This window comes from Syngnathus leptorhynchus, chromosome 1 (assembly GCF_054491065.1).
Source record: "Syngnathus leptorhynchus isolate UIUO chromosome 1, UIUO_Slep, whole genome shotgun sequence".
Classification (NCBI taxonomy): Eukaryota; Metazoa; Chordata; class Actinopteri; order Syngnathiformes; family Syngnathidae; genus Syngnathus; species Syngnathus leptorhynchus.
The window spans coordinates 25,075,925-25,088,519 of NC_141195.1; the positions used below are offsets into that span (position 1 = coordinate 25,075,925).

The 12,595-nt window shown below is 47.1% G+C and overlaps 3 protein-coding genes across 5 annotated transcripts; 1 reads left to right on the plus strand and 2 right to left on the minus strand.

Annotated features, from left to right (window-relative positions):
- Positions 1-37: 37 nt before the first annotated feature.
- On the plus strand, positions 38-4,666 carry LOC147063007 (embryonic polyadenylate-binding protein B-like). 2 transcript variants are annotated; one of them, XM_085902285.1, is made up of 16 exons: positions 38-224; positions 693-897; positions 1,087-1,280; positions 1,584-1,699; positions 1,765-1,904; positions 1,972-2,066; positions 2,528-2,665; positions 2,737-2,832; positions 2,911-3,171; positions 3,238-3,328; positions 3,394-3,513; positions 3,582-3,715; positions 3,895-4,003; positions 4,075-4,205; positions 4,270-4,345; positions 4,475-4,666. In XM_085902285.1, exons 1-15 carry the CDS (start codon positions 186-188, stop codon positions 4,342-4,344), a joined length of 1,944 nt encoding a protein of 647 aa, XP_085758411.1. In that variant the 5' UTR covers positions 38-185; the 3' UTR covers position 4,345; positions 4,475-4,666. The 2 variants fall into 2 exon arrangements, with proteins under 2 accessions (XP_085758411.1, XP_085758325.1); XM_085902199.1 differs by having other exon boundaries at positions 3,235-3,328; positions 4,475-4,665.
- A 422-nt stretch (positions 4,667-5,088) lies between these two features.
- On the minus strand, positions 5,089-10,100 carry rbm39b (RNA binding motif protein 39b). Of its 2 annotated transcripts, XM_085902623.1 has the most exons (16): positions 9,824-10,100; positions 9,324-9,381; positions 9,100-9,173; positions 8,025-8,072; positions 7,741-7,926; positions 7,612-7,674; positions 7,359-7,476; positions 7,121-7,273; positions 6,904-7,044; positions 6,757-6,822; positions 6,470-6,674; positions 6,315-6,401; positions 6,162-6,249; positions 5,994-6,099; positions 5,669-5,747; positions 5,089-5,592 (listed from the first exon to the last, which is right to left on the minus strand). In XM_085902623.1, the coding sequence occupies exons 2-16, from the start codon at positions 9,372-9,374 to the stop codon at positions 5,492-5,494; spliced, it is 1,566 nt and encodes a 521-aa protein (XP_085758749.1). In that variant the 5' UTR covers positions 9,375-9,381; positions 9,824-10,100; the 3' UTR covers positions 5,089-5,491. The 2 variants fall into 2 exon arrangements, with proteins under 2 accessions (XP_085758749.1, XP_085758820.1); XM_085902694.1 differs by lacking the exon at positions 9,100-9,173 and having other exon boundaries at positions 8,025-8,074; positions 9,824-10,098.
- A 612-nt stretch (positions 10,101-10,712) lies between these two features.
- Positions 10,713-12,496, minus strand: rh50 (Rh50-like protein). The gene has a single exon (XM_085902952.1). The coding sequence runs from the start codon at positions 12,485-12,487 to the stop codon at positions 11,066-11,068; it is 1,422 nt and encodes a 473-aa protein (XP_085759078.1). The 5' UTR covers positions 12,488-12,496; the 3' UTR covers positions 10,713-11,065.
- Positions 12,497-12,595: the final 99 nt, after the last annotated feature.

The window sequence follows — 12,595 nt, forward strand, 5'->3', positions numbered from 1 at the left end:
TGCATGCGAAAGCCACTAGGGGGCCACCCACCCGAACTGGAATGGCGCACTACTTTGTCTTGCGGAGGGACTTTGAGGACTGGAGAGACGTTGAAGAATGATGCAGGTGTTCCGCCGCTGCAATTAAACCAATATAGCCTCCCGCTTTTGGGAAATGTGGTCCGTCTCGACCAGACAAACTCTTAATGTCCAACGAAATCCAACTTTTGGGCTCTTTAAAAGCTGTAAGTAACAGCACATTTTGTGGTTTTATCCTTTTATTGAAACCACCAATAGATTGCGCATGTCGTCTTGGTTCGGGCGCGCCATTTTTAAATCGCTAGCCTTCAAGAAATAAATGATTGAAAGCACCTAATTGAAACCAAATCTTCAGTGTTAAATTTGACTTTTTTTTTGTATTAGCAAAGTTCAACACAATTTTGCTCCCATCGCAGCATCATTTTGAATTAGGCCAGTATCAGTGACAAAAGGCAATCGTTGGTTTTAGTTCTTCAAAGTATAGAAAGAGGTCAAAAAAGATTTGGATGACAATGGATGTTTGCGATCACGTGATGGAGGAAAAAAAACATCACATTTTATTTCTAACTTAATTTTGCTCCTTTTGAAGTGAAAACAAACATGTGACATGTGCTTGATTTGAGTGCAGGTGGCTGTTCAACTTTTTATTTTTTTGCCCTCCTTTCTGGAACTAGCCGACATCTACGATGAACAACAGTGGACCGACTTATCCCCTTGCCTCTTTGTACGTCGGGGACCTGCATCCAGATGTTACGGAGTCCATGCTGTACCAAAAGTTTTCTCCTGCAGGGCCAATCATGTCAATCCGCGTGTGCCGTGATATCATCACGCGGAGGTCCTTGGGATACGCTTACATAAATTTCCAGCAACCAGCGGATGGTGAAGTTCCATTTTTTTTTTCTTCCCCCCCTTAGTTCCTTGATATAAACAATCTCTTAAGAGCAAAGCCATGAGGTGACAGAAATGTCTGAGGACAAATAATAGGGAATTCAAACGGTTTGCAAATTCAAACGGACCTCCTCAGTGGTATAAATATAATGCAAATATTTGATGTCATTTGATTTTTAGCGGAGTGCGCTTTGGATACAATGAACTACGATGTTCTGAAGGGACGCCCCATCCGAATCATGTGGTCTCAACGCGACCCGGGCCTCAGAAAGTCTGGCGTGGGCAACATCTTCATCAAGAACATGGATGACACGATTGACAACAAGGCATTGTATGATACCTTCTCAGCCTTTGGCAATATTTTGTCCTGCAAGGTGAGTGCCGTGTTTGTTTTGCGTTTTTTCAATTGATACGTTGATTCGCTCAAAGTAGGGCTGGGCCATATTGGAATCAATCATAGTCACAATTATTTTCATTGCCTTAAAGTCACCACTAATTAAAAGCCATTCTGAAAAGTTGCAATGAAGCTATATTGATGTAACCCATTTTTCACAGATTGGAAATCCTTTTTAAATAGTCTTGTTTTGTCATTTTAAAATGGATTGAAATTGCCATTGAGTTTTGATGGAAGTCTGAAATGTTTTTTTTTTTTTTTTTTTTTTTTCCCCCTTGGCTAGGTTGTTTGCGATGAAAAAGGTTCCAAAGGCTACGGCTTTGTTCACTTTGAGACTCAAGAAGCCGCAAACCGCGCCATTAAGACCATGAATGGAATGCTGTTGAATGATAGAAAAGTGTGAGTACAATCATATCCCACTTCCGGGTTTGTAAAATTTCACTTTGAGTTTTTTTTCCGTTCAGTTTTGTCGGCCACTTCAAGTCCCGCAAGGACCGAGAGCAGGAGTTCGGCAGTAAAACCATGAAATTCACCAACGTCTACATCAAGAACTTTGGCGAAGACTACACCGATGAGAATCTAAAATATCTCTTTTCTGCATTTGGTGTGTCACTTTTGCTCTCGCCAAATGAGCTGAATCTCGACATGCTGAATGGATGCCTTCTTTTCAGGGAAGACTCTGAGTGTACGCGTGATGAAGGACGAGCAAGGTTGTTCACGGGGATTTGGCTTCGTTAACTACGCTAACCACGAGGATGCGCAAAAGGTAGCGTGGCCAGTTTATGTCCACGATTTTACTTTCTCTCGTTGAATTGTGCCGGCTGGTTCAACTGTTCAAACGTCAACAGCAAAAATGCTGAGACTGCAATAATAACACACAAGATTTTTTTTTTTTGTGTAGCTGCTTAGCAAGATTTCGACTTGTTAGCTAATAGATGGAGATGATTTGGGCCAGCGGCAGCGGAGGGAACGCGTTTCATGTCGCTATTTTGCCAGATTTCCTTTCTTTCTTTCTTTTTTTTTTAACCCGTGGCTTTTAAGAAAATGAGAAGAAGCTGATGCATCCAGTCTTTTGAAAGACTCGAATCAATGGTGATAAAAGTCAATTTGAGCGAGCTCACCAAATGAAATGAAACCAAAAGTCGGGATTAAACTAGACTGCCGCGGGCAAAGTGGCTGCTGTGCCATTCAAAATCCTCCTGGGGACACATTTTTGGGTTTCGCCAGGCAGTGGAGGAGATGAACGGCAAGGAACTGGACGGCAAGTTCCTCTACGTCGGACGGGCTCAAAAGCGGCTGGAACGTCAGGGAGAGCTGAAGCGCAGGTTTGACCAAATCAAGCAGGACCGCATCCAACGCTATCAGGTACACTTGATCATTTCCAAACATGGCCGTCACTTCCGTCTTGACCCGTGTTCCAAAATGCCTCTTTTCAGGGCGTCAATCTCTACGTGAAGAACTTAGACGACAGCATCGACGATGACATTCTCCGGAAGGAGTTCTCCCCCTACGGCACCATAACGAGTGCAAAGGTAATGCGCCGAGATGAGCGAGCTACGTCGACAAAGCGCCAAGCTCCCGGATTGTGCTCGACCTCTCGCCTACCGCAGGTCATGACCGACGGCTCCCAAAGCAAAGGCTTTGGCTTTGTCTGCTTTTCTTCGCCCGAGGAGGCCACCAAAGCCGTCACCGAGATGAACGGAAGGATCATCGCTACCAAGCCCCTGTACGTGGCGCTGGCTCAGCGGCGGGAGGAGCGCAAAGCCATTCTCACCAACAAGTACATGCAGAGACTGGCCACTCTGAGGAGCTTGAACGCTCCCGTCATCGACTCCTACCATCAGACCAACTACTACGTGAGCGTGCCGCAGGTAGGGCGGGCCCCATCTTCACTTCTTCTTGTTTTGGCGCTTTCACCTGAATCCATCTGGCAGCAGCAGACCACCACGCGCGCCTTCTATGAGCAAAACGCCGTCAGCAACATGAGATTGCTGCCTCGCTGGACAGGACAGCCGCCCAGAGTTCAGGGTGAGGCCGTGACTCCGTGGCAAAAGCGCGTCTGGACACAAACGCCGCTGCCCGCGTCTTTCCAGGTCCGTACTCATCCCAGTATGTCGGCGGCCCCGCCCCTCGCCAGGGCTCCACTCCCATCGCCACCATGAGACAGGCTTCCACTCAAGCCCCGCGTGTCTGCAATTCCATGCAAAAGACAAGTGGGTCATAGCGTCTCCTATGTGCTCGGCGTGCTTTCAAAGGCACCTTTTTTTTTTTTGTCCATCAGATAACATGGCAACCCAGACCGCATGCGGACGAGCTGACATGTCCGCCGCGTCGAGGAGCGCTCAATTCAAGTACTCGCCGGCCGTGCGGAACCCCCAGAGGGTGCTTTCTATGCCAGCCGTGACCGGACTACAGGTACTCGCTCGCTCGCTCAGACAAGCCCCCCGAAACATCACGACAGCAGCGAGCTGACCGTCGATTGAACTGTTGGTCAACTCGTTTCCCATAATTGGCCAATGAGCAACCAAATCAAATCTGTCATTCTTTTCTTCACCTCACCTGTTAAGAAATCCAAAATGTAGCAATCTCCTCAGGTTGTTCCTGCCCCTGTGTTGGAGCCACCCATGCATACTCAAGGACTAGAGCCACTAACCACCTCAATGTTGGCTGCAGCTCCACTTGCGGACCAGAAGCAGCTTTTTGGTAGTCAATCGCGCATATACAAACAAAAATGCAATGTCATTGACAAATATGGATCATGTTGGTTGCTACAGGTGAGCGTCTGTACCCTCTGATCCACGCCCTTCACCCCAGCTTGGCCGGAAAAATCACCGGAATGCTGCTGGAGATCGACAACTCTGAGCTGCTCCGCATGCTGGAATCACCAGAGTCGCTTCACTCCAAGGCAAAAAGTCACACTGCTCCCTGATTGTGCCATTCCAAAAAAGAATAACATTTTTTGGGATCAGGTGGAGGAGGCCATTGCTGTCTTGCAAGCCCACCAGACCAAGGGCTGCTCCCCAAAAAAGGGAGGAATCATTTAAGGTCAGCCATGTTCATTCTGTTCAATGAAAATGTTCAGTGTGCCTCAATACAAATGTTAATATCAAATGATTTGCCCGTTTGATCATCCGGATGTTCATTCAAAACCTAACCATGTAGTTATCTTTACAGGTGCTGACACATTTCTCAAGGAGTAAAATTCATTCAATCAAAAATGGATGAGGGCTGGAACTGGTGAAAGGAATTGAATCTGTTTTCTTTTTGGAACGTCTTTTGTTATCATATAAAGTTCACAATATAGGCATTAAACCTGTCTTGAGTCATTTCAACACATTACAGCAGCTGGAAAACAAACCAAATGCGAAAGACTTTTCGGGTGAGGCTCGATAACGCTTTGCTTTTCTTCAGACCGATACCGATCGGTATGCAATGGTACCGCTTATTACCTTTGATACATAACGTTTCTATGAAACCCGATTTGAAACAAAAGGCAGAAGTCACCCTGCAATACAGATTTAAGAATCATTTGCAATAAGTAAAACTGACAATGGCTTGAAATTTTGATTCAAACAAATTGCATCACAAAACCAATGCAGGTACAATTTTCGATGGTGATAGCTCTGGGTGGAACAGCTGGAAATAAATATCACAAATGGTAAATACTGTGTTTCATATTCAAAATGACTTTCCATATTTACTTGATATTTTCCATATTTAATTCATTTTGTTTCATCGTTTGGATTTAAGCAAGTTGCAATCCGGAACGAACAGAACACATTAAGCAATTGAGTTTTGAAAATGTTTATTGAGAGCCTCCGTACTAAAAATGAATTAATGGCTGTAAAAAGTTACAAAGCATTATTGTAGACATTGATATACTTTTGGTATTTGAGACCCTAATTTCCAACACGTCATTTTGTTTGTTTTTTTTAATCAACAAGTACTCAAGGTAACAAGCAGATGACAGGAATATTTCAAAAGAACACGCCTGTAGATTTCTTCGGTGGTAGTTGACAGCACACAGCCACAAAGTTGAAAGCAAACTCAAAAAGTGCCCATTTTTAAGGGCGTACATATGAACTTGAGCCAAACAACTTCAATGAGGCCTTTTTCCATCAACATTTGAATCAATGCAGAAAAAAAATAAAAAATAATAATGTTTACACTGAAGATCAGAAGCGCGCCTCATTATCGACGCGTCGGCATTAGAAGCTGCTTTGCTGTTACCGAATCCGGGAAAAGGTTGTGGTATGTCGGTAAGGGAACGTAGGCCGCCTTGATCATTTTACCTAGGAGACAAAACGGGGAAAAAGACGTGTCGCTCGGGAACACAATACTTGATGCTGCTGCCGCCGCTGCACGTACCTGCAAACCAGCGTCCGTGAAGCGCATTTACAGAGGCCATGGCTGCCGGTATGGAGGGGCACTTGACGTACACGTTACCCTGCACAAAAACAAAATGGACGGCTTGGTTGAAAACACGGCTCCTAAAACAAATCTGATGTTTGTTCAAGTGTGCTGTTGCGTGAATTGGCAATTGTGGGATGCCACTTTTGCAAAATAATGGATTGTTTTTTTTTTCTTGCAGACTTTTTCCCGCCTGGCTTGTCGCCGTCTCTCTCGTCCGTGTATGGAGGTGTGTGTGTGTGTGCGGTAATATTCTGAAAATATCACCCCCCCCCCCGCCCACCTGAGCAGAGTTCTTGTCGACATAAATGTGAACGACTCCTCCGTGCTTGTTACACTCCTCGATGACATCGTCTTGGATCTCGATGGCCCAGCTGGGATCATTTTCTCTACGAAGAAAACGCAAGGTCAGCGGTCAATATTTTGTGAAGGCTTTGACAGGCTGACTTACGCTTGTGGGTTGAAGAGATTGGATAACTGAAGGCAGTGAGTGGCCAGCGGCTGGGAGGGAAGGTTCAAAGCTTGGCTCGATGCGGGAGCTGCAACGACGCAACGGTGAGCGAGCGACCCATCGTGTGATCAGAGTGACTTCCTTGTGACTTACTTGCCGGGGGAGCCACGTTCCCGTAAGATGCAGAGCTAGTCATCTGAAGTGCCTGCTGAGCGGCCGGGGGAATCTTTAGACCAGTTCCTTCAGGAGCAAAACACACAGTCAATGGAAGGCCAAGAAAACAACCCCCCAAATATTGTATTTGAAACCTTCAGCGAGTCGCGCCATGAGCTGCAGTCGCCCAGTGGTGCCGAGGTCGATGCCGGTCCGTTCCAACTCATCGTTGTCCAGGAAGGAGCTGGCGGTGGAGGCGTCCGAGCGCTCCGTGACGTGGCCCACCTTCATGGGCCGGCCGGCCAGCTCAAAGCCGTTCAGTTGCTCCAGGGCCTTTTTGGCGCACTCGGCATCTGCAAACTGAAGACGGGGTTAGCGTTGAGCTCAATCGCGCGCGCATGAAAGTGAAAGTCAAGCCATCACAGGACCTGCCCGGACTTACCGATATGAAGCCGTATCCTTTCGAGCGCCCGGTCTCGCTGTCCATCATCAGTTGAATTCCCTCAATCTGCGGCAACACAAACAAGCCAAATGAGTACGATCGATCTGCTCCCACGCCGAGCTGTGGCTCACGCGTGCGCATTCTGACCCTTCCGAAGGGCTCGAAGATCCCCCGCAGCATTTCCTCAGTAATGTTGAAGTGCAGCGAGCCCACGTAGAGCCGCATGGGACCCGCGCTGCCTTTCTGAAGATTACTGGCCGCCGCCGCGGCAGCTCGATTCTTCTCGGCCTGCCGAGGGCAGGTGTGAAAAATATGAGCCGTGTCCGTGGAGCATTTTGGAGACGGCAGAGTGTGCCGACACTACCTGAGATGCCTGGACAATGATGGGCACTCCCAAAAGCCGCTGGCCCGTCAGTCCGATGGCCAGGGGCACAGAAGACGACTCCACAAACTCAATGTAGGCGATCCCCTTCGATCTCCGGGAATTGCGGTCTGATATCATTCTCACGTCTCTTACCTACGTGATGAGGGGGAAAATAATTTTAAAAAAAGGTTCCAGACCTCCTTTCCACCCCCCAAATTGAAAATGCGAGGTAACTCACTTTTCCAATAGCCGAGAAGAAATCCTCCAAGTCTCGAGCTCTGATTCGAGCAGCCAGCTGCATGCAGAAAACTGTGCGGGCGTCTCGCTCCTCTGGTGTTAGGTTGTCGATAGGTTGTCTAGAAAAACACGCAAGAACCTCAATTCACTACAGCTTTTCAAATATCCTTCCCAGTTCTCCCAATATTCCGGCACCAGCATGACAAACGTGAAGCCCGCCTGAGCATAAGCGTCAACAAAGCAGGACTTTGTACCTGATGGGACTCTTCTCTTTCTTGACAGGAGGAGGAGGCGTGCGGCTTTTGGAACGCTTCCGTCTGAAAGGGAGATCATTTCATTTCAGTCTTTCCTCTTTCCATCTGGTGGTGTGGCGGGTCACCTACATGGGGCTCTTTCTGGCTTTGTAGCGGCCGGCTCGCTCCCTGCTTCGAGAACGCCGGTGTTCCCGGTTGCGGCTTTGCTTTCTTTCTCGGCTCCTGCTCCTCTTCTTGGCTTTTTTTCTGTCTTTGCTTCGGCTCCGGCTCCTCCTTTTCTTGGAGGCCGGGCTTCTGCTTTTGCTGCGCCTCTTCCTGCGTGCCATTCGACAAAAGAGCGGGGTGGGGGTTAATGTGGCGGTGCCGCCGCCACCGCCGCCGGGTGAATTCAAAAGGGCAAAGGCGAAACCTACTTCCTGTTCTGGCCATCGTGTCCGTTTGCATGAGAAGACTTGACCTCATCCTAAGCAAGGTCGATAGAAGAACATCGTGAGGACGCAGACGCAACATTTCAAGTCGTCATGGTAAAAGGGGGAGGGGTGGGAGCAGAGAAAAATGCAGAAATATTACAATTAAGAATAACAATTCCAAATGTCCTTCTGCCGTGCCCGGACAGGTGTCCAATTCCCCCCAATTTCGGCCCCCCTCTGTTCTTAACTTGGCTGCAAAGTAGTCTTAATCAAAGATGGAGGGTGACAACTTTTAGCTGAGTTCAGGAGGCTCTGACAATTGGCAGCTCTTCTCAACCCTTCCCCCTAATTGCAAGTCGTACCAATGTCACTATTTGTGCCTAATCATGTGGGAGGGGGCGGCTAAAAGAGATCCTTTGTGGTTGGTGTCAGTCCAGTGATCTTCACCCATTTTCGTTCTTGGACTGTAAGAGCTCGATGCCACCTCTGTCACACATCTTGCCCTGAAGCAAACAGGGATTTACACTTCTTAGTAATATTGACGCCCAAGAAAAAGAAATGAATTGATACTTAAAAAGGAAAAAAAAAAAAGTCTTCCACAAGATACTGTTATCGTAAGGTGTGCCGGCGTCTTGACTAATGTATGCCGAGCCGCTCTCTAAATGAAAGCACTGCTATCTGGTGTTGTGTAGCATGCAAAATGAAGATGCTGATACACGTTCAAGTTGAATGAGGCAAAGAGGCAGTATTCATATTTATAAGCAAAAGAAACACATTCAATCATGTCGAGGTGGAACTGGCACGATTCTTAAGAAATCCTTTACAGGGATGGCTGCGCGACATCGGACCGACTTCTTTGCGAAGGTTTCAAGGCGGTGGGTGATACAATCTTACCATCTGTTGAATTGCAGATTATAAAGGTGAATACTGCCAACTTTGCTGGCCAGGTAAGACACGGGCCTATCGCTCATTGGTATTGACCTCGTAGTAACCGAATAGGGCCTGGGTGTTTTAGGTTGAATCTCTTTTTAGTCCTACGGTGAACCACAGTACAGCAGTATATGCACAATAACTACCTTCCTTTTTTTCACAGTTCACAGTGGAATCAAAGATGAATTCATGGGAGTAGAGGTGAGATATCATTAGGGGAGTCTATAAAGAGAGATAGATGCGGATTTATTTATAAACTTACAGCGTTTTACTCAAACACACCACACAACATTCATGTCAACGCACGCTCACAGTATTATTATGAACGGCTCAAGTGTAGAACATCATCAACTCTTTGACCTCTCAACCCACCTTTCGGTATGGCGCCTCCAGCATGGCCTCCACATCAAAATCATCAGCCATGTCGATCCTAAAAATCAGAGGAAGCCTTGTTTACTCGTTTGCACGCATGCAACTCAACTCATTTGATATTCCACAGGAAAAAAATCCACACCAGAGTGTGGCGCCCAATTTAGAAAACACCAAGGTTGAGCATGCGTCGCCGAAAGCAGACATGCTACAAAGTCGAGAGAGGCTCAATGGCGGATGTAGCTATATGCTAACGCTCATTAGCTGCTCGGGGCCTGTTGTGACAACGACCTCGCTTTGGTCTACGACTGGATATCGACAACAATGGAAGTAAATGTACGCGAAGGTACATTGTGATAAAAGCAACACAGCTAGCGTACATACTTACAAAAGAGCGTGATCCTACGGTTTCTAAATATTCATTAAAAAAAAAAACACGAAAAAAAAAAAAACAGATAGCTAACTGCTGTTGGCTAGCTCGCTTTAGCCGACAATGACGTTACCGTGTGGAATTGGTGAAAATGAGAGGAAGAGTCAAAATATCAACGCCAGCGTCCCGATGCAGAGGATCTTCTGGGTAGCTCTTGTTCGATAGATCCCACTAAAAGTGGCATCAATAATTTCATTGAATGCCTTACGTAAGACGACTTTTTGGGGGGGTTTAGTACACGAAGGAAAAAAAGCAGAAGACAGACAGGCACGGTCGTGGCCTATTCAGCAGTCAGCGTCCTGCTTCTTCTTCGCCTTGTTTTTACTTGATTTGGCGCTTGGCAAATCAACGTTTGGCGCATTACCGCCACCTACCGAATAAGACTGCGCTCTTGCCTCACATGTCAGTCAATGGGATGCTGCATTGTTTTTATTTTTTTTATTTATCTATCTATTTTTTATTTATTTATTTTTTTTTATTTTTTTATTTTTTATTATTATTTATTTTTCATTTATTCACTCATTCGTTCATTTAGCAACGGCTCTTTTCTAAAAGGAAACAGTATTGCCACTTAGCGGGCACGCGCGCTCACACATGCACACGCACATGAACACGTGTTGGGGTTTAAGATTGTGAAGAGCCACCAAAGTATCGTTTTCATGGGAACTTGAGACGTTTCTAAGAAGTGTCAGTGTTTTGCACAAAACATGCACCTGTTGGTCTTGGAATGGGCACGGGGAAAGATTAGACAAACCAACAGGACAGTTCCTTGGACTGCAGCTATACGGACGATGGACACTAGATGTCACTGTTGCGTCTATTAACTGGCAAGCTTGCGTTAGCGAGGTCACTTGATGGAACTATGTAGACACCTTTTGGAATATCATTTTGCACAAGTAAGACTAGCATTTCTGAGGAATTGATAAAAAAAACTTTTTGAAAAAATGTCTTTTATTCTTTAAAAGAAACCAATCAAATTCTAGCAGGTAATTGTGTAATTCTGAGCAACTGAACACATCACTACAATGCTTCTTGTTTTACTCCTTCATAATCCCATTCAGGAATCATTCCGTTCGGGCACATCGAGCCGGACACATTGTAAAGTCTTCATTTGATTTCTTTTTTTACTATCCAAACGTGACACGTCGCAAACACAAGACTCAAACGCATCATTGTCTCAAATTTGTTTTAAAACATGAGCTTGACTCTGGAAATAAATATTACATTATGACAGCAATATATAGATATATATTTTCCTTTTTTTTTTTTTTGCACAAATTCTTTGTCATCATTTCCACAATAACAGTAGTGCATGTTAGGCAACAGTCTCCTCTTTATCTGTGTCTTTACTGAGTTGAACTGGTGAGTAACTGTAAAGCGGCACCTCAAAATATACTCTGTCATCAAAACATAAATCATCTGAAGGTGAGGTGAGGTAAGGGATTTTCAAGACGACGCCTGTGATTATGCCTCCCGTGGCTGCCGCTGCTATAGTGGAGAAGATGGCTGCCACCTGGAAGAAAGCCTGTTCTTGGGCACTGCGACCCAAACCTGGCTGTAGACCAGGAATTAGTGCCTGGAGCTCAAGCAACTTGGGGTCCCCTTCCTTCGGGGCTCTGTGCCTAAAAGTGTCGTACAAACTGGGCCCGTAGACTTCCTCGCTGGCCATCATGATTGCACAAATACCAGCGCCGCAAGATATGAGTCCCGTTAGACCGTGTAAGTTATGAATTCCACACTGGTCCTGGATTCGGAAGCGTCGTGCCAAGAAGGGGCTCAGGTACTTGTAGCCTAGCATGCACGCGATGCTACCCAGCATCCCCAGGACGTACGCTCCTGCGGGCGAAATCATCATATCCACCGAGGCCCCGACCGTCACCCCTCCGGCCAAGGTCACGTTCTGGATGTCGGCCATGCTGAGTTTCCCCTTTTTGTTGAGGAGCGCAGAGAGCGCAAAGGCCGTGACGGTGGAGGAACACAGGCCGATGAAGGTGTGGAGGACGGCCCTGTGCTGGTCGTCGCCTTTCGGGGTCAACGCCGAGTTGAACGAGGGCCAGAAGACCCAGAGGAACAAGGTGCCCATCAGGGACAAGATGTCCGACTGATAGCTCGTGTTCTCCTTGGCGTGACCTTCGTTGAGGCGCGGTCTGTACAGCACAAAGGTGACCCCCAAGCCGAAATAACAAGCAAAGAGATGAATCAGGATGGAACCCCCGGCGTCGTTTATCTTCAGGTACTTCAGCACCGCCCATTCGGTGAGGGCAAATACCGGCACCTCCAGCAGAGCCATGACCAGCAGCTGCAGCGGGCTGGTCTTCCCCAACACTGCCCCGAAGGAGATGAGCACCACCGCGCAGGCAAACTCCGCATTGATGAGGTTGATCACGCCAAGTTGGATCTTCCCCTCGTGGCTGAACTGGAAGTAGCCCTGCACCAGAATGGCCCATTGGATGGAAAAGGTAGCCACCAGAAAGTTGAAAACCATCCCCCCGAATCCGTAGAGTCGGAAAAACGCCAGCAGGCATCCGAAGCCGAGGAATATCATCACCTGGATGTCGGCGAAAAAAGGATAATCCTTGTATACTGCGTTGTCCGTGGGCTCCGTTTGGTTGTTTTGAAATCTGGCATCGGCGTGGCGGTCGTACGTGACGAAAGCGGCAAAGAGACCAACCATGGTGGCCTCGGCCGCAAAAACAAAGACGGGCAGCCTGAAGCGCAGGCCGCCCGTGGCTTTCATGGTCGGAGCTCTTGGATCAAATGAGGCTTCTTTCCTTTTAAGCCGGGACGATGGTCGGCGCAGATAAGAGAGGACAACGTTCAAGCCGGCACCTGCTCAAACAAGTGC

Coding starts and splice junctions, on each gene's coding strand:
- LOC147063007 (XM_085902199.1), top strand. CDS start 186: ATGTCCAACGAAATCCAACTTTTGGGCTCTTTAAAAGCT. Junction 2,833..2,910: donor GCACCATAACGAGTGCAAAG/GTAATGCGCCGA, acceptor CGCCTACCGCAG/GTCATGACCGACGGCTCCCA. Junction 3,716..3,894: donor CAGCCGTGACCGGACTACAG/GTACTCGCTCGC, acceptor CAATCTCCTCAG/GTTGTTCCTGCCCCTGTGTT.
- rbm39b (XM_085902623.1), bottom strand. CDS start 9,374: ATGGCTGATGATTTTGATGTGGAGGCCATGCTGGAGGCGCCATACCGA. Junction 9,174..9,323: donor TGGAGGCGCCATACCGAAAG/GTGGGTTGAGAG, acceptor CTCTCTTTATAG/ACTCCCCTAATGATATCTCA. Junction 6,250..6,314: donor GAACGTGGCTCCCCCGGCAA/GTAAGTCACAAG, acceptor GCGTCGTTGCAG/CTCCCGCATCGAGCCAAGCT.
- rh50 (XM_085902952.1), bottom strand. CDS start 12,487: ATGAAAGCCACGGGCGGCCTGCGCTTCAGGCTGCCCGTCTTTGTTTTT.